The sequence below is a fragment of the Lepisma saccharinum genome, chromosome 16 (genome assembly GCF_977018435.1).
Source record: "Lepisma saccharinum chromosome 16, izLepSacc3.1, whole genome shotgun sequence".
NCBI classification, from domain to species: Eukaryota; Metazoa; Arthropoda; class Insecta; order Zygentoma; family Lepismatidae; genus Lepisma; species Lepisma saccharinum.
In genome coordinates this window covers 13,098,722-13,125,184 of record NC_139244.1, presented here as the reverse complement: position 1 = coordinate 13,125,184, position 26,463 = coordinate 13,098,722, and the positions used below count along the sequence as shown (strand labels likewise).

General features: G+C 37.1%; 2 protein-coding genes across 3 annotated transcripts in view; one reads left to right on the top strand and one right to left on the bottom strand.

Annotated features, from left to right (window-relative positions):
- Epp (Ecdysteroid phosphate phosphatase) overlaps nucleotides 1-17,659 on the bottom strand; it is a 34,155-nt gene extending 16,496 nt beyond the window's left edge. The window contains exons 1-5 of one of the 2 annotated variants that reach the window (XM_083137709.1): nucleotides 17,553-17,659; nucleotides 8,634-8,874; nucleotides 7,723-7,918; nucleotides 4,776-4,871; nucleotides 817-986 (exon numbers count right to left, since the gene is read on the bottom strand). In XM_083137709.1, the coding sequence (XP_082993835.1) occupies nucleotides 817-986; nucleotides 4,776-4,871; nucleotides 7,723-7,918; nucleotides 8,634-8,874; nucleotides 17,553-17,659 (810 nt within the window). The remainder of the gene's footprint in view (nucleotides 1-816; nucleotides 987-4,775; nucleotides 4,872-7,722; nucleotides 7,919-8,633; nucleotides 8,875-17,552) is intronic. The other variant, XM_083137710.1, reaches the window with a different exon arrangement.
- Nucleotides 17,660-17,862: 203 nt separating this feature from the next.
- Nucleotides 17,863-26,463, top strand: part of Polr2H (DNA-directed RNA polymerases I, II, and III subunit Rpb8) — a 323,650-nt gene continuing 315,049 nt past the window's right edge. Inside the window, exon 1 of the mRNA XM_083137706.1 lies at nucleotides 17,863-17,942. Coding sequence (XP_082993832.1) covers nucleotides 17,870-17,942 — 73 coding nt within the window. The 5' untranslated portion in view covers nucleotides 17,863-17,869. The remainder of the gene's footprint in view (nucleotides 17,943-26,463) is intronic.

Here is a 26,463-nt window from a genome sequence, read left to right as displayed (position 1 = left end):
AATGCAAAAAACCATTTCTGTTAAATACATGTGTTAGGAACAATATAAAAAAATAAAATCGAAATTCTAGCCAAAAATAGAAAAGTTATAACGTAAAAACTACGACCTTGACACAGCATCTCGATCGAGATGCTTGGGACAGTGAGGGTTACATTTGGGTATCTTGTTCGAGACGCTTGGGCGGAAAAAGGTTAAATCACGTATCCCATTTAATAAATGAATAACCTAAGTTAATGAATATTTATTTGCTCAAAAACTATCTCCCTACAATATTTCCAATATAGCTAATTACATATTAACTACTTAGAATGAAAAAATAAAAGATGCTTTTTTTGTGGGTAATTGCAATGCTAAATTTATGCTATCTGATAACTACATATAACCTGTACTGATATTTGAGGGTATTATTTGTATATCTCCAAAATTTGGCTTCTCTAAATATTCTATGCAAAATAACCTGTACATCTATAGATCTATTTTGCATCTATAAAAGTGGTTATGCGAACCTTTAAGAAGAACGTAAATATTCTATGTCAAATATTTAAGGACACTTATGATAATATGAGAAACTGGACATAGAACATTGCAATTCTCATTGGACGATATGTTACTACTCTATGCCATGCATTACTATTAGACAAACTCAAGAAATAATGGATATCTATCACAGATATCCAGATTTTTTTTGTTTTACTTTGGCCATCTGTTCTATGATGTAAGTGTAACCAGCGAATTGAGATAACATGTTTAGTACGGTTAATAATATTACTAATAGTACAACCAACAAATTGAGAAATAGATAAGTCCAGTGCTTACCTGATTTCCCGACACACGAGCATCCCTGGAATACAAGCACACTTCCCAGACCGCAGGTGCGGAAGGATCTAGTTCCTCCACTAAAGTTTTTAGTGTGTTGAACTGTGATGTTGGGAACTGATATGCCAGCGTGAGGTGTAACGACTTCACGTGTGGATCTAAAGATATGGCTGAAACAGAGAACACAATATTTAGGTTAAACACGATGCACCAAACTGACCTGAATTCTATAATTATTAAATTTCCTCTTTCTTCACAACATTTTATTTGTTTCATCGTGAACTTGTAATCATACGTGGTTGTAGTGTCATAACAGTAGGATTAGTGTGAGTCGAATAGTGTCTGGGTAGGTGCATCACAGAAGGAAAGAACTCTAAAAGAAAAAAGCTATGTGAGTAAGATAAAGCTTGCTACCAGCAGTGATATCCTTATTCTATTATTTAAACAGTGTTGAAGGAGAGGATGTTCATGTACACAAATAAATAGACCGTATACTGGCTTTGAAATTTAATGTAACTTGACTATATTGAAAGTAAACAGCAAAGAAACTTGTAAAAGGGTAAAAATGTATGGCGACTGGCATTTGTTGATCACAAATTTATTAGCAACAGATCACACCTTCCCTGCCACCCACAGAGAGTTTGCATATTCTGATTGGCAGTACTGATGCCAAGCATGGAAGTCCACAGGATTTTTTTCCAGGGAGGGGCAAGGAAGGTATTTTTTTTCTTCGGGGGGGGGGGGGGGGGGGCAAACAAGGCACATTTTCTCCAATAATAGTGTTGTTCCCTCAAAAAACATTGCTTAAATTTGAATGTATCATATTCATGCAATAATTAACACACATTATTGCAGCTGAAATGAAATTATATGTGAAAAATATATAATTTATGGTTGACTTTCATTTTCCAGATGGCCATGATGCCAAGAATGAACAGTTGTTTGCTGCCTGATAATATTTAAATGCAGTTCATGTGCAACAAGCAGATTTCTTTTGTGAAAATACATGTCTGTGGTTACAGATTACAAGGTAGCATTCATGCTTTGTCTTATTCAACACAGAGATGATAGGTGTTGGCATTTAAAGATGCTAGTGCTGAGACACCTGTTGAGGTCAAAAGGCATATAATGGTACAGTCAATGGTAAAGATAATAGTAGGTAAATTGTCCTTTGCTTTAAGGAATGGAATTCTGATGCAAAGCAGATGTTGTCCTCTGTTTATTGACATTTTTATTTCTTGATCATCACATTGTAACAGGCTGAATGAAAATGACAATTTGCCTCCTATTACTTTTGATAGTACAAGTGCAGGAATTGTTGGGAGATCATTGAATACCTGTCGTATTCACCTGACATATCAGTCTGTGATTTTGACCTATTTCAGTCAAAAATTCCTGAATTATTAGGCATATCCAGAAAGTAAGTTTCCCACTCACCCACAGGTGGCAGGCCATGCGTATTGAAACCAGTTTTGCACATGCATGAAAGGTACATGCCCTGGCTAGTGAATGTCCTAGAAGACACATCCCGAAAGTCCTCAGTAGCATCGCATCAGCGATGAAACATGGCGGCTCTTATTCCATCTCCCGTCGCGTGCGAGGTTCGCTCAGTGATCAAGTTCTTGAATGCACAAAACATACAGCCGATCGAAATTCATCGTCAGCTGTACCAGGTGTATGGGCCAGATGTCATGAGCAAGCAGATGGTGGAGGACATTTACTGAAGGCCGGCAAAATGTGCATGATGACGAGCGCAGTGGACGAACTTGTGGAGCAGGTGCAGCAGCGCATATTGGAAGATCTTTGCGTCACGATCACGGAACTCAGCAGCCATTTCCTGCAGATTTCTCAGTCGTTGTTGCACGACATTGTTACCAAACGCCTCTTGTTCCGGAAATTGTGTGCCTGGTGGGTGCCGAAACAGCTGACACCCAAACACAAAGGAAAATGCATGGGCACGGTGCTGACATTTCTGCAGCGTTGCCATGATGATGACGATTTTCTCAACCGTATCATCACAGGGGATGAAACGTGCGTTGCATACAGCATCCCAGAAAGCAAGCAGCAGTCCATTCATTGGCATCACAGTGGATCTCCATGCAGGACGAAGTTCAAACAGACTGTGTCGGCGCGAAAAGTGATGTGCACAGTGTTCTGGGACAGACAAGGCATTCTGCTCATCGAGTTTCTGCTCAGAGTTGAGACTGTGAGCGCTAACAGTTATTGTGAAACACTGGAGACATTGCGACGAGCCATTCAGAATAAGTGCCATGGTAAGCTCAGTGCCGGGGTGATCTTACTGCATGACAATGCGAAGCTGCATATGGCTAGGCGCACTGCAGCTCTTCTGGACAGGTTTGGTTGGGAGGTGTTCGATCATCCATTGTACAGCCCGGATCTCGCTCCCAGTGATTACCACCTGTTCTTGCACCTGAAAAAGTTCCTGTCCGGTCAACATTTTCACAGCGAAGAAGAGATTCAGATGGCTGACAAAGTGGTTCGGCGCCCAGGCGGCGGACTTCTACAACGCAGGTATACAGAAGTTGGTCCCACGCTATGATAAGTGCCTGAATTCCGGCGGGAATTATGTTGACAAGTAACTGGACAAGTGCTGTACCTGTGGCAATAAATCATTGAATGAAATAATGCTTCCATTTTGTGCACGACCCCTGGGAAACTTACTTTCTGGATGCATCTAATAGATGGCATTCTGGCTGCAATAGAGCAGTCTGTGCACTCTATCCGTGGCAATGGTGTTACTGATGGTGTCCAACACTTGCTGGAGATTTGGCAATGGATGCAAACATGGTTGGAGACTTTGTGGCCTAATAAAAGTAGCAAGTTCTACTCTCATTGCTTGGTTATCAATAATTATGACATAAGCCTCATTCTAATACATATAAAAAAAAGTACAATGAAATGCACAAACACACATTGTCCATCAGTTTAAACTTCATTAAACAACTAATATCTCACAATTATAGGTGATTTAATTCACATGGTGTCACAAAAATTATAATTCTACAGTTTACTTCAAATTAATAAAAACATATAAATTACATTTGAGAAGCACTATATTCTTTCCTTTTGGAAAGTTCTCACACTTAAACAAAATTTCATGTGGGAGGGTATTGAGAAACACGGTCTTACTTGGTAGGCTATTAAAAAAACAAGAAAACAAAAAAAAAGACACATTTGTCACAAAATTCATTATCCCTGCACGATAAACTACTTTTTGATGGTGTAAAGATTCTCACCTACTTCGTAATAAATGTTTTGTGTCTTAACAGCCTACAGGAATTAACATTCTGAATATCTTGTGTATATGATAAAAAAAATAGAGAAATGAATATTTAAGTCCTTGGAAATAGTCTATGAAATAAATAAAGTTCTGATTAACAGTGATTGTAACTGACATGTTTCTTATTATTAATTTGAAGTGTATGTGTAACAAGCAATGTACACAATTAGCAAAGTGTTAATATTATACATGCATGCTTAGCCTTTAACATATCTAAACCACATACAATACACAACTGTAACTAAAAAAAATAAATCAGAACAATAACCTAGAAGCATTTAAAAAAAACATATTTTCAGTTGCATGTAAACCAATGACTCTACTGTGCATATACCTTTGGTTAAAACTTAACACACGCACACACAATGAAGACAAAATTAAGATGAAACTTGTCATTTAGGAGAACTTCTACTGTTATCATCTACATTACTAAGCTCAAAGTTCTTTTCCTCTTTCATCCTCATTTTCATTGTTCTGTGTTAAGTTTTCATTGCACAGAATACAGCACACAGGGTTTAAACATGTGCTTCCATAAAAACTACTCCCAACATATATTTCACTACACAAAATAAAAAAAAACAAGCTGGGGCGTGCAAAGTAGCTGTGACGTGTCATGATTACAACATAGAGCAAAACAACTACTGTATGTTTTGCTTACACTTAACTCCTCGAGGCAGATACCTAGCAGTTGCAGCTGTACACCATGGAAAACAAGCTGAGAGAGCATCTAAATGTTCATAATTATCATTAACAACTGGAAAAAGAACATGCTATGTAGTTCAAAAAGTCTCCTTACTATGGAAACATGTTTATAAAAGCATTAAATGGACCACAATGTTTGCTAAACTGCAACTACAAAAATATTGATACTAATACACTCTGACAAAAAGTTTAAAGTGATGATCGAACATAAAACTAATGTGATGTTTCGGGCAGATTTCAGACAAAAACCAAAAGTGGCAACTGACAGAAAACAAGCAACACATGAACAAACCCTCAAAAATAACTGCAACCTGCACGTGTTGGTTGCATGTCGCTCAGACTGAACCATTTTCTTAATATCGTGCATGGTGTCATCTCAGTCCGTTGTTTGTGCACAGGCAGTGCATGTTTCGTTTTAGACTAAAGGGGATCATGCTGCTTGCAGCATGCCACTTCGGTGCAAAATCCATGTTGCATCAATCTGAAAGCTTCCTATGGGTTAACCCTTATAATAGACATGGACTGATATGAAATTTTGGCCGATGCCGATAAAACACATATATAAAATTTACCAACACTGATATTCTACCAATCTGATATAAAATTGCAAATGATCCTTGAAGAACCTGAATGGATCATTGACCTTAAAAAATGTGTGTTTCGAGATGACTGCACTGCAAAAGAAGTTGCATATTTAGACATTTACTTTTTCTGAAAATAAGACATGGTGATTCTGAACAAATATTGTAACAAAGTGGCAAAAAATAATCGGTAATTTTACCAATAAACTGATACACCGATATCGACTGAGAGTACCGATTAATCAGTCCCATCCCTACCTTATAATTAGTGTATGGTTGTGACTTTTTAGATTTGTATACCAGATATGGAACAGACATTTGAGTTTACATGCTCTTGCATCTACTTCTATGCCACAGACAGATTCTTTTCACTGACTTTGTTCGTGTGTCATTATTAAGCTTCGGATAGTTATGCATTTTGCATATAGCATATGCAAATGCATATTTTCAGTGTCTTCAGGATATATTGCATATTTTATCGATTTTTTCTTACAAATGCATATTATGCTGTTTCTGTCTGAAAATTTGTAGTTTCCTTTTCTTTGGAGCAATTCAGAAACATGATTCAGTGTGTGATCGCGAAGAATTATGGCTACAAGCTCCTAAAGGACATTTGCTCTATTCATGAAGGGAAACAAAATGTGGACAGTATTCAAAGTGAACTACACGTTTCCGTTTTGTTGAAATTACAACATGCGCCTATTGTCTTGTGATGTGGAGAGAATGTTTTCAGAGTATAAAAGTATTCTCTTTTGAGTATCTGAAACAATACATAGTTATTAAGTGCAATAGTAACCTTTCATGCTGAGTAGAATGACACACAGCTGGTGAAATTCCACCTTCTGCTAATCGTGATGTTCAGTGAAGTCAGAAACAGTCAGTGGACTTATGGTAAAGATACATATACAAAAACCATATGTAAAATATGGTCAATTGTCAATAAGGTAAGCCAAACCATATTTTTTTTACTTATGTAAACAGTGGAATTAGTATATAGTTACAAGCTATGGCTAAATTTTGTGAATTTGATGTAAATCTTTAAAATTTTAAATGCATATTTCGAGCATTTAAAGAGCATATTTGCATGCATATTTAAAGGTTTTTTTAGTGCATAACTATCCAAAGCCTAGTCATTATGCAGAAATGTATGCTGCTGCTTGAATAGAAATAACATGATGTTATTGAAACTTAAATCAACTTCCCAGATATCTTGAACACATAAGGCATTGGTAATTTGTCAGAATACACACCCCAGTTTCTGTTCATGTAGCACTATGTCATCTGCACATGCATTGATGATTTTTCATTTTCTGTGCTTTTTTTTTTGTTCTGTTGAGCATGTTAAATGTTGAATGTGCCTCCCCTTCTCACTTTCATTTATTTATCACTCACTCTCATTGTCACAATTAGCCAAAACTTGCAGAAAAGGTAAATAATAAAATACAATAAAAGAAAAAACAGAACATGGAACCTTCAGTGGGAATTTCATCAGTTAACAAGTCAACACACTTGGGTACTGATGCAGCTGCATTATATAAATTACAGATGCACTGATAGGACAATTTTGTCGATATCAATAGCTGATATTTTACCAATGCAATGTAACATGAATGGATTGTGCATTAACCACATTAATTATGTATGTAACTAAGTGACTGCAATGGGTTCTGCTTTGAAAAGAAAACTCATATGCAGAATTTATTTTACAAAACTATGAATGATATATGTAAATATCAACGAAAATAATGACAGCAGAATTCTGCATTAAATTATAGGCTGAATTACATTACCTTACTAAATATCAAATCAGTTCACCGATATGACATTAGCAGATACCGAAGAGTAATCAATTTATCTGATTCATCCCTAATAAAATTTATAAATGCAGTCAGTAAAAAATACATGTTTCTTGAGAAATGTCCCTAAAAGCACATTATAATTTAACCTCCCATTATGACAAAGAGCATTCCACGAAGCATCATTCTGACAGAATCAACAATAAAATCACTTGTGTAACTGTTAATATCGCAAATGAAAAAAAATATTAGATGTAATCAGTTACTGAACGAGACAATATTACAACATGCATCTCATAAGATCAAATTTATTTGATAGTAAAAAATCAACAGAATTGTTCAACTTGCTGCTATACTTCTAGTAATAAACTTTACATAATCAAAGCATTTTTTTTTAGAAATATAACTTTACAATAAAATATTACCACATCTTATAAATTTCACTCAATAGTAATGCTCAAATATTAACCAGAACATCTTGACAACGTTCGTTAATTTATTGCTAATACTTTCTACAGGTACCTACTTGCACTAGAAACTTCCTTTACATATTGAACAGCAATCTTCTTTAATATTTCTGCGTGATCTTCTGACACAAAAAATCCCATGAAGTTTTGTGAAATGTACGTTTCTAATTTTAACTGGCCTGGTAACTCGATCCTTAACTTCTCAATCACTTGCTTCAATGCCCGTACTAACTGTGATGAACACTCATCAGGTGCCTGCAACATAAATTATTACATTAGTCACATTTGAAAACATGGAATGGAACAGTTACAGACTATATTATTTTAATAAATGAAATTATGAAAAAAGCTTCTACAATGCAGATTTGGAATTGGTCATACACTATCCTTTAGTTACAAGATCCTGAAAGTTCATTCCTGTGCATTTAAAAAAAATATGACACATACTATTTTGTTTCTTGTACAAAAGTTAATATTGTTTTATTGTCTCCAATTACAAAAAAAATCTCATATGATATTGCATGGTATCAATTATAGTATGGCATCCCATATTTTATATACATTTAGTTGTAAGATAATAAAACAAATTGGAAAAAGCTTTATACATACTGATTACAAATTTGCACACACACATTAAAGAAAGAAAAATTATGAACCACACATACACACCCACACAGTGAAAAGCTTAAAATTTCTGAACACAAACAAACAATGAAAAACTGAAGCAAGACAAGTAAATAAACAAAATGAATAAAAACACTTATTTGCAAAACAACAGATTATTATTAAAGATACAATTGGATAATTTAGATATTGGGAATTGAATTATTTTAGAGTAGTTTATAATATTAATAAAAAAATTAAATTACATAGTTTTTAATTGGAACTATACCATCTCAACCCACCCAAGTATTGCTGTATAGCAGTGATTTCTGTGATAAAAAGTTCTATAAATATAAGCATATATTACCTTAAAGAAAGAAACTAGTGTTATGTGTGGCATAAAATTATGTGCACCGTTCCATCCACATTGCTTCCTAGATTTGTTCCAGAACAACTGTAGTTGGTTGAGAAAAGGGCCTGTGGGGCAGCAGTATAATATATATTCTCGTGGGCAGTTGTCGTCCAATGTGGAATCATTTACATGGGCCAGGAGCCAATCAGAAGCCAGCTGAACTCCTCTATTTCCTGTAGCTGATAATGCTTTTTCCCTGGTGTACAAAATAGAAATGTCATTTTATTCTGTGCCATTCAGTGAGCTACAAATTTACATGCCTACTAATCACCTACAAAAAAGTGCATTTTTATTGTCACACGGATACATAGCTTTTCTTTATCTATGTCTGTCATCTTTGAATTACTACTGTTGCACTGACTACAGATATGATTCCTGTGTTTCTTATAATTCTCGTTAAAAATTATAAGTTTTATGTTGTTGCCAATTTTCCCAGTACTTTAAAATTAATATTACAGTAGCTTATAATCAGCTACAAATGTCCAAAAAATTAGAACTACCGCCGGATTAAAAATTATAGATACTCGAGTTTGAACATCAATTAAAAATTAACCAATAGACCTACATAAAAGCTAGTTACATCAAAACTTAGCCTATTCAATTCTGCGTTTATCTATAACCAATTTTTTTCGAGTATGCCTTATATTTTTTATTGCCGTGAAAACAAAAAAAGGACCTTTTTTTAAGTTTTACAAACGATCGCTTTCTTTGGAATTCTGTATATCAAAAACGGGTTGTCTGATCGTTATGAAATTTTTGTAGGGTGTAGGCAGAAAGGTTTCAAATTTTGTCAATAAACCATTCTTTTCAATTTTGCAAAACAACTTCTTAGAATTGGGTAGTCCTACAAATACAATATTGGTCTTGTTTTGTAGCTCTTTGCATCTGTTTTTTAAATGAATTATCATTGTCAAGTCACATTTCGAAACCAATTTTATACAGATTTTTATTCAGCGGAGTAAAGCTGTATACAGTATGTGGCAACATGGCACACAGCGATGTCCATTGAACAGAGGAAACTGCCGTTGGTTAGCATAGATTAACGCAGAATTGAATAAAACTAAATTTTAATGTAACTAGTTTTTATGTAGGTCTATTGGTAAATATTTAATGGGTGTCCAAACTCGAGTATCTATAAGTTTTAATCAAATAGAAGTTATTTGTTTGAAATGACACATATAGTCATGATAGGAGCCATAGAGGGATAATCGACTCATGAGAAGACTGCCTTTTACTTAATCATAACTTTATAAAAGTTCAATGTAGCAAGTTAGATAAATGTAGACACAATGCAGAACAGTTTCGAATCTAGTTCGTGATTTTTTATTGGAAATTTTTGCTCTCCTACCTGGCCATGTCAATGTTTCTGTATTTTTTAAAAACATTTAGTTTTCAGAATTCAATATATCACCTATATCTAAAACTATCATACCGTTAGTTCGGAATGGTAGATAACAGCCACAAAGGCAAAGGGACGTTACATGCTAGCCAACAGCACCGAACAAAAAAGCAGTTTGGCAGGCCTTGATCTTCAAAGGGTCGTTTTATTATAACTTCTCTGCTAAGATGACTGTACTCATCTGAACGGGAAAATCGTATCATGGTGCAACTAGGAAAGTGTTGAGTCTTTTTGCTACATTTCAAATTTCTGTCTTGATTATGTATTATTGTGAAGGGAATTTATTATGCAGAAAAAGCACTAGCACAGAGATTTAATATTCTTATGTATCGTATACATTGTGCAATTTGTACAAAAGTTGATGTAATCCACAATAATACAATAAAAGCTGGAAATTGACAGTGCACAGAAAATTTACATGCTGACGCTGATGCCTTCATTATATGTCAAATTGAAATTCTACCACACATTTAGCAACAGCTATAGTGGAACCACAAGCAAAAAAACCTGTGCAGAACCGCATCATGTTGGCGGGTGTGGGAAAGAGCAGGGGGAAGGAGCCTTCAGCGCGGCCCACGTCAGTGGTGCCAGGTCTATGATTTCTCGGGAGAATTCCTTTATAAACTATTGGTATGGAACCTCCAATGGCTTGCTCAAAAACACATTTCCTGCTCATCTTACTTGAACATGGAGGGGGGAGGTAGAGTGGAACTCCACTCAGCCGTGAAAAGTGCTGTTTGAACTGTGAAATTATATCAAACATCTACTCAATTGTGCTAGGACATAATAATAATAATAATTTTATTACCATTACTACATTACTATTTTTAGATGGTTGTATTTTATCCCACACCAAAATCTATTTCTATTTTGGTTATTTTACGTCATTTTTGTGCCTCTACAGGTAAGTACGACAAAAATTAATGAAAAACTGATGAAATGGATCAAGTGACACACACACAGTGAAACGTCCATGCCTTACTAGGTAGAACCACTGACTGTGTAGCGTGGGCAAATAAACATTGTGTGGTGTGAGTGTGGGTTGTGAGTGTGTATTTCTAGCAGATGGAGGATACGTGGCACCCTAGTATAAGCATTGTTATCTTCAATTATTGAGGAAGACATGCTGTATAATTTAACCAATATATTTCACATATGTAATGCATTTTCTCATTATGGTGGAGGATGCGTGCCAAACCCTAACGATACCTGTACACCAAACACCAACAGAAGGCAAATTGATTTGTTATTGTTAGTATTCCACTTGAAAGATTGTGGAAAATCGCCGACAACGAAAGGCGAAAGCTTCATTTGTGAATACAACTTTCTACGATTTCCTGCCATAAATATTCTTCGCGAAAATAGAGGCATCGCAAAAGCCTTGTGTCGGTGCTGAGAAAGGACAAACTTGACGATGTTTTTCACGCACCCTCTTGAGATTTTACCGCCGGAAGATGCGGAAGACATGAAAGACATTTGTCGGGTCCCTCAGACGGTTTACTTTCTTTTGTTTGAAACACGACCACTCCTGAAATGGAGATGTTCGGTTTCTTTTCGCCAAACACAGGGTGCTGGGTTTAGCACCATTGTTACAAAAGTATATGTGACGTTTAACCGTAAATAACGCATGCCACTGCAGCAGGAGGCTTCTTCTGTGACACCTTACTTGGCGACTCTAGGTTATTCACAACCTATCTCGTCTCTGTGTCGTAGGTGTTATGCATTTGCCATAGTTTTAGTTATTAAATGGCTTCCTGCTCATCAAGTGCGTCTGGAAGACCTTTAAGGGGCCAACCGCGGACAACACTATTATGGGGTAATATGCTTCGTTCACCCACCTGATAAAAATACATTGTTTCCCTCTCGCTGGAAAAAATCTGCGGACATATCCTTGATCGCCAGTGTGCATGCCTATGCCCTCCCCCTTCGACGACGATACAGCGCCTATTTCCACGTAGTGTGGAAAACGACCCAAGAAACTGGTTCCCCGAGACGATGACAAGTAGATGGCAGTGCGATCGACCCAGGTGCTAATTTTGTTATGAAAGTAATGCGGCTTAGTTAGTTTTTGGAATATATTGTGTAGATTGTTTCTCTAGAAAGGCGGTAAATGAATTGATGGAAACAGTTATATTTGTGGAGTGATTTGCAGTCACGAAATGGCATTAATTTGGAAAGAAAAGTAAAATAAAATTAATAAATAAATAGCATGCGTAACACAAGAAGAAACATCGCAATGTGATTCCGGACGTCAGGTCTTGGTCTGTGTATTAGAGTTTATTTTTCTGTGTTATTAGAATATAAATAGTATCCTGAGAGATATTTCATACCGAGGCGACAAACCACAAATGTCGCTTGAAAGTGAGCAGTCGGAAATCAATGCAGCCTTTCGAACCGTAGGGACAAAAGCTCTGACTGCACAGTTTCCTCAAGGAGATTTTACACCAAAGCGACACGCGACAAACGATACGAGGATTTCACACCAAAGCGACATGGGTCATTCGGTTCAAGGCAACTTTCATACCGAAGTGATACATGTTGCTTGGAAAGGAACCAATCAAGAGCAACATTTCACATCGTAGCGGCATGACGGGAAGCATAGGCCAGCGTTCGGTTGGTGAAATCCTCAAGCGATAAGTGTCGCGTGCCGCTTGTCGCTTTGGTGCGCAATCTCACTAAAGCAAGACACTCATTGCATCGCGTATGTGCGAACAACAAACCACGGCAACATGTTGCAAGCCATTGAGGAAATGGCCCAGTTTGAGCGACGCAGAAACGACAAAGCGACATGTGTGGCTTATCGTGTCGCCTAGATCTGTTGTTGTAATGTGCGGTTTATCGTGTCGCCTATCTGTTGTTCGCAAGCAACGCTTGCTAATAGACCGAAGGCACCATGTCGCTTGTCACTTAGTTGGGAACTCCCCCTGTAGCGCGTCGCTTCGGTCTCAGCACCCTTCCTTTAAGGAGCTTTCCGACCGAAGTAACAAGTAGCATGCGAATATGCCATATGAACATGTCATTTGCTGTTTGGACCCTCATGTGCATTGAATGCTATTTTACAGTCTGGAAGTGTGTGTCACTAGTGTGACAGTGTGAACATCCCGTGTCGCTTGTCCCATTGGTTTGAAAGTTGCCTTACACTCATGTCGATGGAACTAAGAAAGTTTTGTGGGGTTCCCCTTGTCGTTTCATGCAATCATCATTATCATTATCGCCGCGATTAGTTTAAAGCAGAAGAAAAGAGACAGTAAATATCAAAAATACAAATGCTTCAGTGTGTATATCTTTAAAAGAAATGATGATGATGATAATAATAATAAACCTAATTCATAACAAAAATTTAGTTGCCAAGAACATTCCACGCGTATTTTTTCTCCCGTATTATTAACGAAAGTATGACGATAACAGGACGTGGTCGACTGTCTAGAATGTTCGTTAATATCTTCGCGACCACTGTACCAAATATCATAGCAATTATCACATTCATAGAAATGCTTCATGTAAAAGAATCAGACGTTGCAGCGAAAACTCCATTTACTTCCATTATAAGCAGTCGAACACCAAGCACCGGGGTCAACACCAGCGCCTCTAGCGGATCATTTTCGAGTGGAACCAGCCAGAGAGCGCAGAAGCATGCCGTTTTCCACACTACGTTATTCTAGGCGCTGTAACGACGACGTTCATCCGCTACTATTAGATCATCAGATTTTGTTCCAATTTTTTTTTCTGGTTTCCCAGGGAACAATCTCCCAATTTTTTCAAGTCTGACCTGGCAACACTGCCCCGAACACCTATGACGGCAGGGAAGATGCGCAAACGCTTTTCAGTGAAAGTTTCTTTCCTTGTGGTCAAACTATACATTATGAATCATTACAGCACGAAATGCTTCAAATAGATTATTATGGTAGTTACTTTTATTCGCTCCAGGCCGGCAGAAGGGGAGATTGAACCGTGCCACCGCCCAGAGTGGCAAATTTTCATGGCGGCAAAATTTGAAGAGAAGAAAAAAAATAAGCCTATTGAAAACTTGAAAGTCAATATATGCCAACACACCATTTTGAAGGTACCTACATATTAGTATTCTCACTTTAAAACCGCCGAGTGCCACAAGGTGGAAAAGCAGATTCGATGCCTTAACTCCATTGAAAATTGCCGCAGAACAAAAACATGTGATTCCTATGGAGTTCAGTGCCCTGATGACGATAGTGAAAACCATTTTTCGCTATCACCTAAACTTTTCTCTGAAAACTCAATTTTATCAGCGCACGACTGCATGTTATTGTTGTCGCGGCACTTATCAGCACAGCCTGTTACTAGGGCTCGACAGTGCATGGGGGAGGGGGTGGAGAGAGAAGGGATAGATAGCCACTTGGTTGAGGTATAGTAAGGTATAATGGAGTTGCAGTTATTTGTATCAGTCAGTTGCTAGTAGGATCACGCAGTCTCTGTTCCTGCAGTGTGTGTCATGCAAAACCCCTAACGTGAAGAATACTGTTTGTGTGTGTCCACGTATTTCTTGTGTTCAGCGATGTCTAGGATGTGTGTTAATTTACCAAACCTTTTCTGTTATGTGTGTGGTGAGTTTACGACGAAGTCCCAAAGACATCCCATTTCCCCGCTTGTCAAAAAGGCATACGAGTTGTATTTTGAATTAAAGGTAGATGAGGGTAAGTGTTGGGCACCACAGAACTGTTGTTGCTCACTTTGCTCCCGCTATTTAAGAGGCTGTTTGCATGGAACCCACCCATCTATGCCATTTGCTGTACCACAGTTGTGGAGGGAACCTAGAGACCACATAACAGATTACTTTTGTTTAATGAAACTAACTGGAATCTCAAGTAAATCAAAACACACAGTTTCATATCCGAATTTGGAATCTGCAGTGCGCCCAGTTCCGCATTTCGATTCTCTCCCAGTTGCAAAACCACCAACGGAATGGATACTGGAAGATGAAACAGACGATGGTAGTGACCAACCAATAGATCATGAAGATCTTGATTACATGCCATCTACATCACAGCCCCAACCACAGCCATTGTCACAGGCAGAATTGGCATGAACCCATTGTTGACGGTTGACAAGTACAGTGTGCTGTTAGCACCGCTCCATCCGAAATTGGGTTTCATGAAGAATTTTGTGAAAGCAATGGACAAAGATGGCAGGGGTTTTACATGTTTACTGTCCAAATTTCCTGCGATTAGTACTGCAAAAATTAAAGAAGGTATTTTTATTGGTCCTCAGATTCGTGACTTGATGAATGACATAACCTTTGAAGAGTTGATGACAGATACTGAGAAGGCAGCTTGGCTTGCCTTTAAACATGTGTGCAAAAATTTCTTGGGTAACATCAGGTCTGACAATTACAGAGAACTGATGGAATACATGCTGGACTGTTACAAGGCTATGGGGTGCAACATGTCTTTCAAAATACATTTCCTGCATTCTCATTTCGATTTTATCCCGCCTAATCTCGGAGATGTGAGTGACAAACATGGTGAGCGATTTCACCAAGATATCGCTGCCATGGTAAGACGATATAAGGGAAGATGGTCACCAAACCTTTTGGCAGATTATACCGCGTTTGTTACAACCTGTCCCGGTTCCCGCGCTAGCTGATCGCTGGCTTCTCTCCGTGCTGGGGAAAGTCAAAGCCAGGCAGCCAATTAAAATACACAATGTGGCAACAGCGTCTACGTAAGCGCTTCTCTTCTGGCTTCCATTCGCTCCTCGCTGCCCAGCAGATGAATTTTTCCTCGTTTCTCATTGGCACCGAAACTGTCGAGCGATCCCTAGCGCGGGAAACGGGACAGGTTCTACCAAACGCGGTATACTGCTGGACACTCCTACAAGAAGTTTCACCATCCACCCACAAACGGAAAGTTTCCAGGACATGTTTCTAACTTATAAATATATTTCAAGCTTTTTTGCAGATTTCTCGTACCTTTTCTATGTTTTGTAATACAAACAATTAATTTTGTTCTATGATCTGTATTTTATCCAGCTACAGGTTCTTCCTGTACTGTAATGGAGTCGTTTCCAAGTGTCGGGAAAGTTGCTACTTTGTTTTTCGTGAATTACAATATATTACTTACTATATGAAATATAGGCTAAGTGGTACATGTAGCATTTATTTTACAGAAAAATTGGTAAGTGATGGAACATTTCTGATTTCATTTTCGTAATCAGCGTATTTGATTTAGTCCGATAAGGCCCAAACACCTCTCACTAGTTTATTTCCTTAATTTTAGCATTGATACTTACCTATTCTGCATTGCGGAAGATTCTTTAAGGTGTACTTATGCCTTTTTCCATAAAATAGTGTCAACTTTTCATATTAAGAGTCATTATTTGTCTTCCTTATTATGAGGGTAACAGACAATATGGCGTGCACTCGTCATGGATCATCGTGGGTCATGCTTGCGTTTTGTCGATTTGGAGTGGGTATGCAGTTTTTCAACATTCTTAACCAAAAAATACCTACTTTCGTTTTCATTATGTCATCACAAACCATTGACGGATAGCCCCAAAAACCATTCAGGATAGCCCAACGAACCATTGATGGATAGCCCCAAAAACCATTGACGGACAGCCCCAAAAACTATTCACGATAGCCCCACGGTCCATTTCCGGCAAGGTTAGGTTAGGTAAGCATAGTTAAAAAAAAAAATACAAAAAAAATTCTCGTAAAAAAAGGCACGTTTGGAAACACTGGCGAGACACTCATGCCATCTGCACGTACATAATGGAAACAACGGTCTAATGTTACAGAAGATGCACGTTTCTTAAGTAAGAAGTGATTATTTCTTGTTCTGCAGCATTCTATGGTGAAGTTTTCAGTTTCTGTGAAAGAAAATACCTCCAAGAACTTCGAAAATGGTACAGAAACTGATTTCAGCAAGTAGTTTCTCTTGTAAATTTGAAGAAATCTGTTCGGGCGATATCGGATAGTTACCATTATTTTGTGCTTAATAGTATCGAAATGGTGTAACAAGTATAATTATTTATTTTATAGTTTGATGTTTTACTTAGGAATATATGGATTTTCAATTTCCTGTTGCTGCGTAATGACCGGGGGGGGGTCAAAGGGAAGCGGCATTTACCGCCACCGTCCAGGGGGGCAAAATGATTAGCACCGGCCCTGATTCGCTTTGATCACACTGTGTGCAGATGAAACGTGGTTCAACCAGTAAAATTTTGTAAACATTGGAGCTTTGAATCACATAAAATATAGTTTGGTACATTTCAAAATTTGCAAACATACACAAGGAATAGATTGTCACTGTATTCACAATTTATCTGTGTACAATATGTTAGTTATGTAGTTGTTAGTTTCCACAGATATTATGTGTTAGAACAGGTTTAAAGGGTTAAGAAAAACTTCATGAACTCTTTTGACAGTAGTGTTCCAATAACCCATTTTATTATGTAAGTAACTTACGGACAGAAAATTAACCATATACTAGATTGCAACTTACGCTCGGTGCTTCGGAAAACCCATTTGGAGCAATATTTGTAAGGGCGTTAGGTGCAATTTTGATATTTTGGTAGGTGTTGGATTCTTCCTTGGTGGTAAGGCTGCCATCTTTGCATACAAATTGAAAGTCAAGATAGACAGTTTTTACTACATTAAAGCTTTATTGAATAAAGGAATTTATTCATATACAAATTCTATTTTATAATACTTACATTATAAATAGTACAGAGATAATTTAAGGTTTATTATATATTTATATAGTGATTTTGTTACCAATTTGTTTGACGTATTAGTTCCGCGTCAAGGTTCCGCGTCATCATGGCGGGTGTGTTGTTCGAGGATATCTTTAATGTGAAGGACATTGATCCTGAAGGAAAGAAGTTTGATAGAGGTATTGTACGACAGTCTTAATTTCATGATATTTTATACGCAATGCATGTGTGACAATAATATGACAATTTAAATATATGGTATTCTATATGGTAACAGAGTATGAAAGTTCGCCGACCACAACCATGCCACACGTGAGCCACATTAAGTTTTAGCTATTGTCAATTTTCTTACGACAGGTGCTCTTACTCGTGTGAAATACACAAATATACGATTATTTAAATATGAGTATGCGCTACGAACAAACTTTCCTAGTTGTCTTCCATCATATATGTCGTTTTTCCTTTCGCCTCTTGACCTAGTGCAAGGCAGAAATTTTGTACGTGTAACTACTTTCAGCTAAGAAGTCAGAATAGAAATATTTCATTATGTCATGAACGTGTTTGAGTATAAACTTATCGATTTAATTCAATAACTGTGTAAAAGTAGAAATTATACATTAAATGCAAGATAATTTGCTAAAGCAGTGTATCAGTGATTTTAATATCGACAACAAAATCAAAGACGCCTGTGGTATGAGTAGCTTAGGTAAGAATTGACAATATAGAGAGAGAGTGTAATTCACTTCCTACTTCTTATATTCACTTCTTATGCACTTCTGGTAACGTATCTGGAGTTATGATGTGGGAGGAGGGGCGGGGCACATGTTAAAACTGTACGTTTACGTGTAGAAGTTGTGAAATAACGTTGTTATTTACCGCGATAATTTTCCATACAAAACTAGGAATTCCTTATCGAAAGTGATCATTGACCCACAAACCATTCACTGAAGGTTAGGTTAGGCAAGCATAGTTATAACATTTCGTTCGTTTTTTTCACAACAGATTCGTGATTAGGAGGCCAAAATTAGTTAGTATACCGAAAATTAACAAAATTGGGGACTTTCTCTATATTGTCAATTTGCTCCGTAGCTTATACAGGATTTTGGTTGGGTGTATTGTACTGCAGCTTCTATAGACAGACATTTTAAAAACTAACAATAAACAAAGGAATGCAAAGAATATGAATTCCGTGTACTTTCAAAATGAATGTTCTGTGCTAGTAATTTTTATGTATTTATTATGAGGAATATACCGGCACATCTATTGATATATAAAGTTATGGTATGAATTTACAATACTGGAAGTATCTCCAATTGCTTTCAAATTCGGCATACTCACTAATTTTGGCCTTGTAATCACGAATCTGCAGTTAAAAATTGGCAGTCACATCTAGAAATTGCAAAATAACTTTGTCAATTACCGCTATGATTCTCCATACACTAACATGGAAACAATATGAAGACGTCTTCCTTTCCACACAACAGTCTTGCTACCAACGTTGCTCAAGTGTTGTGCAATAAATGAGAGAGTTGAGTTGCATGTGAGAAAATGACATCTTGCGTAAAGGTGGAAAACATGTTTGCCCCACGAACCATTCACGGTAAGGTTAGGCAAGCAAGCATATTTAAAATTAAGGGTTATCATAATCATAGTTTTGAAACACTAATCATTGCAAAAAATAGTTGTTTTCTTCATAAATCAAGGGTGTTTACTCCGTTCATGGACCCACTTTTTTCGTCTTATTTTTTTGCAATTTCTAGACGTGACCGCCTAATTTTAACTGCAGATTCGTGATTATGAGGCGAAAATTAGTGAGTATGCCGAATTTGAAAGCAATTGAAGATACTTCCGGTATTGTAAATTCGCTCCAAAGTTAAGGTGACCAGACCCATACATTTAAAAAAGAGGACAGAGCATGGCGAAAAAGGAGGACAAAGTCATAAAATAGAGGACACCGCAAAAAATGGCTATATATTTGCCATTACTCATAATTTAATCAATATACAAAAATCTTACCAACATTTTGCTCACAGATGCTTTTCAGAAGATCTCTTTCAAGAACTTCATCTTACCTTTAAGCAAAGAAAGCAATCTCCTAATCTGTTTTTTTTTTAACAAATTACAAAGAATATCTATAATTTGAAGCACAGAATTTTACTCCTTTTCTAATTCTTGGATATTAGACTGAAATATCTCCACAAGTGAATGCAAATGTAACAAGTAAGATTCGCTTAACTTATTCCGAAAAGCCAAATTAAAATTTTAGGAAGTTTGGATTGGGTAGAGAAATATGATTTCAATGCCACGAATATTTCTAGCACTCTTTCAACAGCAGGGGAAAGTGGCAACCACCTTACACTTTACCCCATATTCGTTTCTTCCATTCTTTAAAACTAGATATTTAGTTTCGCTTCGTTATTTCATGAAAGTAAATATTACTTAATAATCAAAATTCTCACTACTTATTTCTGTATCGTGTATGTATAACTCGAAAAGGAACTGGCCGACCTCTGTGTTGGAGTGGTTAGCACACAGCGCCAGAGGCCTCGGTTTCGAATCTCGGCCTGGGCATGGGTGTCCTCTATCAAAATCATCATATAATCGCTCATACTCATCTTTGCGATTAGCCAAAAGTGGCAAAAAACGATATCAATCAACCGAAAAGGAACTGCACAGACTACATGCGTTCCAGCAGTCTCAGCACTTAATAGTAATGACTGGGGTGCGGAAATTTGTCTATTTGCCTTTTTTATTCCTTTGTAGTAAACCATAGGCTTTCATGTTTAAACTTTAAAGTTCGTTTCATGGAGTTTCTATTCCGAAAACACATTTTTATAGTGTCTATACATTCCTATTTTGATGGTTAGTGCCTATTTTGCTTAATCGTGCGAAAAAATGGATATTCTGCAATTTTTGCATCCTTTACCTTTTTCTTACGTGCATTTGGCTTTCCCTATATTGAAAGATGTAAGGCTTTGTTGACGTACTGACTGAAATCTGAAATTCGCCAGATTTGATGGTCTGAATTGGAACATTGTTTTAAATAATTTTTTTTTGTTAAAATGGTGCAAATTGTTTATTCATCATTTGTTCAAATTCGCAGCTCTTTTTGTGAGAATTACTTTAACAGACGATTCCCCGCAAATGTGAATTTCGATCAAAAGAGTATTATAGTATGTTAATCGCTAGCGCACTTTTATGTATAACTGAAGTGCTAAATACAGTATAACTGTGCATTGTAAGAAGAAAATTTAAATAAGTTCACATCCATTGCCTATTTTAATGTCTTTTTTTAATTTTAGGGTGCCTTTTAAGTGCCTATTTTCGTGCCTTTTCTTAGTTTATGGTGCTTTTAATTGCCTATTGTCATCATTTTGGTGCCTATTTGACTGCCTATTTCAGAGGTTTTTAGTGCCTTAAACATGCGCTCTACTAATAACTCAGTCGGGAAAGTGATAGTATTGAGCTCCCAGATGCTTGGGGAGCATTGCTCGAATACTTAACGCACCCCAAGTGAAGCATTCTCTATGCAGCCCATTTGCTATGGTCGATGCTATACTCTTTCCAAAATAAGGAGGACATTTACCGATTTCTAAAAAATCCGCCCGGATGCCGGACGGACACCTAAAAAGGAGGACATGTCCGGATAAAAGAGGATGTCTGGTCACCCTATCCAAAGTTATGATTGCACCTCCAGAAGCATTACATTTTTTCCTTCCTACTGGAGTGTTTCACCTACATCACAAATCATTGCAATGTGAGATTGTCTTATGAGCCAGATTGAAAACAAACCCAGGTGGCTTATAGGAGACAGGAAGATTTAAATTTTAGTTAGCTAGGTTAAACTGGGTGGTTGTCAGTGCTCAAATGGAACACTCAGAATCAGGGTGGGCCCAGCCCAGTTTTCCCCATGCAGTTTTTTTCCAGAAAAACCCAGTCAAAATGTGTGTTTTTTTTTTTTTTCAGAAAATGTCGTAAATTATTGCTTTAAACACTTGTGAGGTTCTATGATTGTCAAGAAATTTCGGAAAACTTGTAAAGAAAAGGCTTATCAGAGCTTATAATACTAAAAATTGTGAATGTAGTACAAGTCATGTGGGTTTTTCAGGCTGTTTTCCTCAAATCACTCTAGAAATGAACTTTTAACACAAATAAAAATATTATATATCCAAGAAACAAAAAAGAAAAAGTGTCAGAAATGTTTAGATAAAACGTTTTCATTGATTGATGCAACATAGTTGAACAAAGCTTATAATTTTGAAATGTGGTTATGAGTCACTTCCTTATGTGGGGGAAACCATAGTGGCACATCATAGTTTCAACTGTGATTATCAATTGATACAATAGATTTTTGCATGTTTAAACATTACAAGGGAGAATTGAATACATTTTATTGAAATGTCGTTAATTGTGACATAATTAAATTGGAACACTCTTTAAATGATTTTTGCCATTTCTCATCCTAATGGGTTGCTTACCTATGCAGTAAAATGTTATTTGTGTCTGGTTAGGAGCTCTATACCCATGTAAGTCGTGCATCTTCACTTACAGGAGCATTATATACTTGCACTATAATTTGACAATAAAATTATCAAAATATGGTGCATGATTTAGGAGGAGCATGAGTTAGTGTGCAAGGGCAGAGAGGGTTAAGTCATCTATTTAATGACCATGATATATGCTGTAAATTTAGAATCATTTAGGTAAAATTATTTCTGCAGCTAAAAAACTTGTGAACAAAATTGAACAATTTGTTTCAAGATGGTGGATGAAAAACTTATTTTCTGCATGTTGCAGGCTCTATGCTGTGCTCTACAATGTTTTGTTTTAAAACTGCCTAGAATAAATTTTCAGAGTATAAGGAATTAAACTGAGTCATATTAGAGATTTAATTGGTCCGCAATTTTGCAGTAAAACTTTTAAAATAATATTGGTTCACTTCCCCCTTCCACTGAGATGACTGAACACATAGCCTACCAGCCAGAAGATCATCATTCTACTGGAGGCATTTCTCGCTTCGTTTTACAGATAATAATGTGGTTGGTAGTTTGTCATTTTCCAGAAGATTTGTGTGTTCCTTGTAACACTACCGTGCGCAGTTTCGCCGCAGGAAATGACGTCACAGATACGATCAAATGATGTGTTGGGTTGCCAGCATCCAGGTGGCAAAATGGTCTTTTTTGAACGGCTACAGCGTCGAATCGACGCACCAACGAGAAAAATGTTACTGAGAAAAGTTGTTTGTTTTGATGCCCTCCATACGAATCTGTGGTCATTTATATTCCTATACTCAACATGGAATATACTTTTCTGGGCACCATTAAAATACACCCTGTATTTATTTAAGTACATAATCAATTCATCCACCTCATAACAAACCAACAGCAAAAATGATATAAATTGTCTCTCACAAGTGTGTATGCTCCATTTCCTCAAAACTATTGTTCATACATTTAAGACAAAACTAGTTTAGCAACAACAGTCTGAAGTACACATTTCGTCTTACTTCTCTCTCTAGTAATTTACAGTGCATTACAGAAAAGAACCAGATTGCGAGCAAGAAAATTTTCAGATCCAATTTTTGCAAACTTAAACAATATTGATTTATTAGGGTGCCATAGCATTCTCTCTTTTACAACTTTTTTTATTTAGATCATTGGTGCCGACTCCTGCTGCCCTTTAACTATAGCTCTGAACTTGGTGAGACTGTAGTAAAAGCAGATAATGTGAGCAAGAAAATTTTACGAAATTTTTATTTGCATAAAATTTGGAATCGAGGGGGCAATTTGGCCCCTCTTTCCTGCAGATGCTCTTGGCCGTCTGGAAGGAAAATGCAAGAAATGTATGAAAACTAATTCAATCTTGAGTATCATATTGTCCTTCTACTCTTAGATTCTGCTAGCCTTGCTTTTCTTCATTTTCATGGTTTGCCCCCCTAGAATTGGCTTCCATCCAAGTTTGGAGGGGAGGCAATGCCGCCTGTCCCCCTGTGGTTGTGCCACTGGCCGCAAATAATTTCAAGTCACCATGGCATTCTCTAATTGACAACTTTTTTTTTTCATTTACATCATTCTGCGCCTCCTAGCTATGGCTCGGAAGAAAAGGAGGTATTGTGAGCGAGAGAATTTTGCAAAATGTATTTTTATTTGCAAAACATTTGAAATCGAGGTTGCAATATTCCCTCTTTGCCACCTTGAAGGTGCCCTTGGTGGTTAATTTGCCCCCCCCCCCCATAGATATCATATTTTATTAGATCCACTAGCAGTGTTCCTGGATCCTCCTAACCTAACAATGTAAGCAAGTAATGTCCCTTCATACTTACGTAATGTGACATATTAGCAGTATCAGTCCATATTGGAAGACCTTGTGGTATTTACCAAGTCCATGGTGTGCAGGGAAAAAAGTACTTGTTGCCCAAATGAAAATAAATGCACACCGACCTAAGCCTGATACACATCAACAACTAAAGAATGCACACATCCGTGTAGCAGGCCAGGCCTTATAGTTCGTGAACATGAGGAGTTTAAAATCTGCTGAAGATAGTTCTTTCCGTTTATTTATATTTCATTAGTTAGCATGAACACTATTTAGTTTTAATCAAGTACCTATGAAAAAAGGTGTGGCGAATCACACTGAAAATAAAAGTGCCCTGATTAAACGCATATTAAAAACACTTAATCAAAGAGCCAAGTATCGTAATATCAGCGGCTATTAGTAGTTGTGAGATTGAAGCTCATTTTAGGTCTTTATTCCTTTCCTTGTTATAAGCCAAGTTCAACATAAAATTATTATAAATATGTGACATTTCAAACTTGGACCAAACTTCTGCATTATCTTTCAATTTATTTACTCTTTGTTCATGCAAATCTACACCATCTACACTTCAACGCTATTTTGCATGTGAACATTTCGTGGTATTTTCATTAGACAAACCTCATCCTTTTACTTTTTTAAGTAAACTTGGCATAATTTATATTATATTATTCAGGTATAATTACTATTTACAGCTCGTAAGCACAACAGCAGTGTAATTTCTTGGCTTTGTAAATCCCACCTAACCAATGATTGGTTGCGCTCTTTTGGGTGAGCAAAGTGCTAACCCTTGTTTTTTTAAACATAGTTCACCACTTTTTAATTTTTTCATTTTTTTAATATGAATTGATTTGCTTAATATTTTGCTTCTTCCTTATGAAAATGTTTATTTCAAAATTTTTATTTGTTTTCATTACATGAGGAATTTAATTTACAGTACCAAACACGTTTCTGATGGGTACAAACATGTCAGGAACTTTTCATTCTCTTGTTCTGGCATCATTAATGCAAAGAGCTCTCAGCACTAACAAAAACTGCCCAGAAGTTCTTTGGTGCAGTTCCATCAGTGCTCCACAAATCATCAATATACTGGTGCACAAACTTCATCATTCCAGCTAAATGGAGAATTCCGATGACAGCCTGATTCTTGTGTGGATTTGTGTCGGAAGCATCCTTCTCTCGGCTATAGTTTTCTTTGAAAATTTTCATTTTTGCTTTATAATACTTCGTTCTTTCTTCAATAACTTGATCAGGATAGAAAAGTTGGAAAACTTTGTGAATAGTTTTTGAATATTTTGCAACATCTCTGACTCCTGGTGGATGGTCCATATTCTGCCTTCTTCTGCTTCATTGTTGTGACGGGAATGAGCATTCCACAACCTAGTTTTGTATTTTCCAAGATACTCTACCTCTATAAAATAATAACCCATGGTGCAACAGCCTGTGATGGTCAGGGCCTACCCACCAACTGCCAGGCTTACTCACACCTGCTAAGGTGGGAGATAATCCAACCGAGGGTGACGTGTGGTCAGCATGACGTACCCGCAGTCATTGTTGTAGGTTTTCATGACCAGGTTACGGTACTCATTTGTAGCTCCCCAATTTCCTCACGGTGGTGGGTGACCACAGGTCCCATACACAGGCCGAATTCTTAGGAGAAAGGTTGTTGTGCTTCCCCCAGGAGACTCAAACCTGCATGCGTCCCGTAGCCTTAGCCCAAAGCACAACGCCTTAGACCGCATAGGCACATGACCGGACATACTGTACCTCTGACCTCCCAAATCTTCATCCTCTTCCTCAGTTGATTCAGCAGGCCTGCTATCACGATCACGGTTTTCTCCTTGGCTGGCACAAACTTGGAAGGCAACTGTAAATCAACGTCATTGTCTGTGTGTCTTCTTTGTCAATGTTAGAGATTTTTCACAGTGTTTACAACTTGAAATAATATAAAATCATTTAGAAACTTTTCACACTGCATATTTACATGACAGAAAAGCCCTACTGGTACAAAAGCTCACTATAAACAACGGAGACTTTGTGACTAAATAATGCACAAATCCACTGGACTCTTGTCTCCAGCGGCAGAGATATAATACAAGCACAATTAAAATATTATTGAATGTGCTTAATATTTCTGCCTTATTCAGTTTCCATTGCACTCAAATTTGCAAAGCACCAGCCCACTCTGCTTTTGGCTGCTATACCAACACTGTCGGAAAAGTTGAGCTTTTTACAGCCTTTCAGCCTGAAAATAGAAGAGTCGAGTCTAAGGTGGACAAAGACCCTGCTGCGGAAAGCAATACTAATCTGCCTGCAAGTGAGTGTGGGCATGATCACGAAGATTGATTTATCAAAGAGATTTGGCACTCTTAGCATTATAATTGTAAT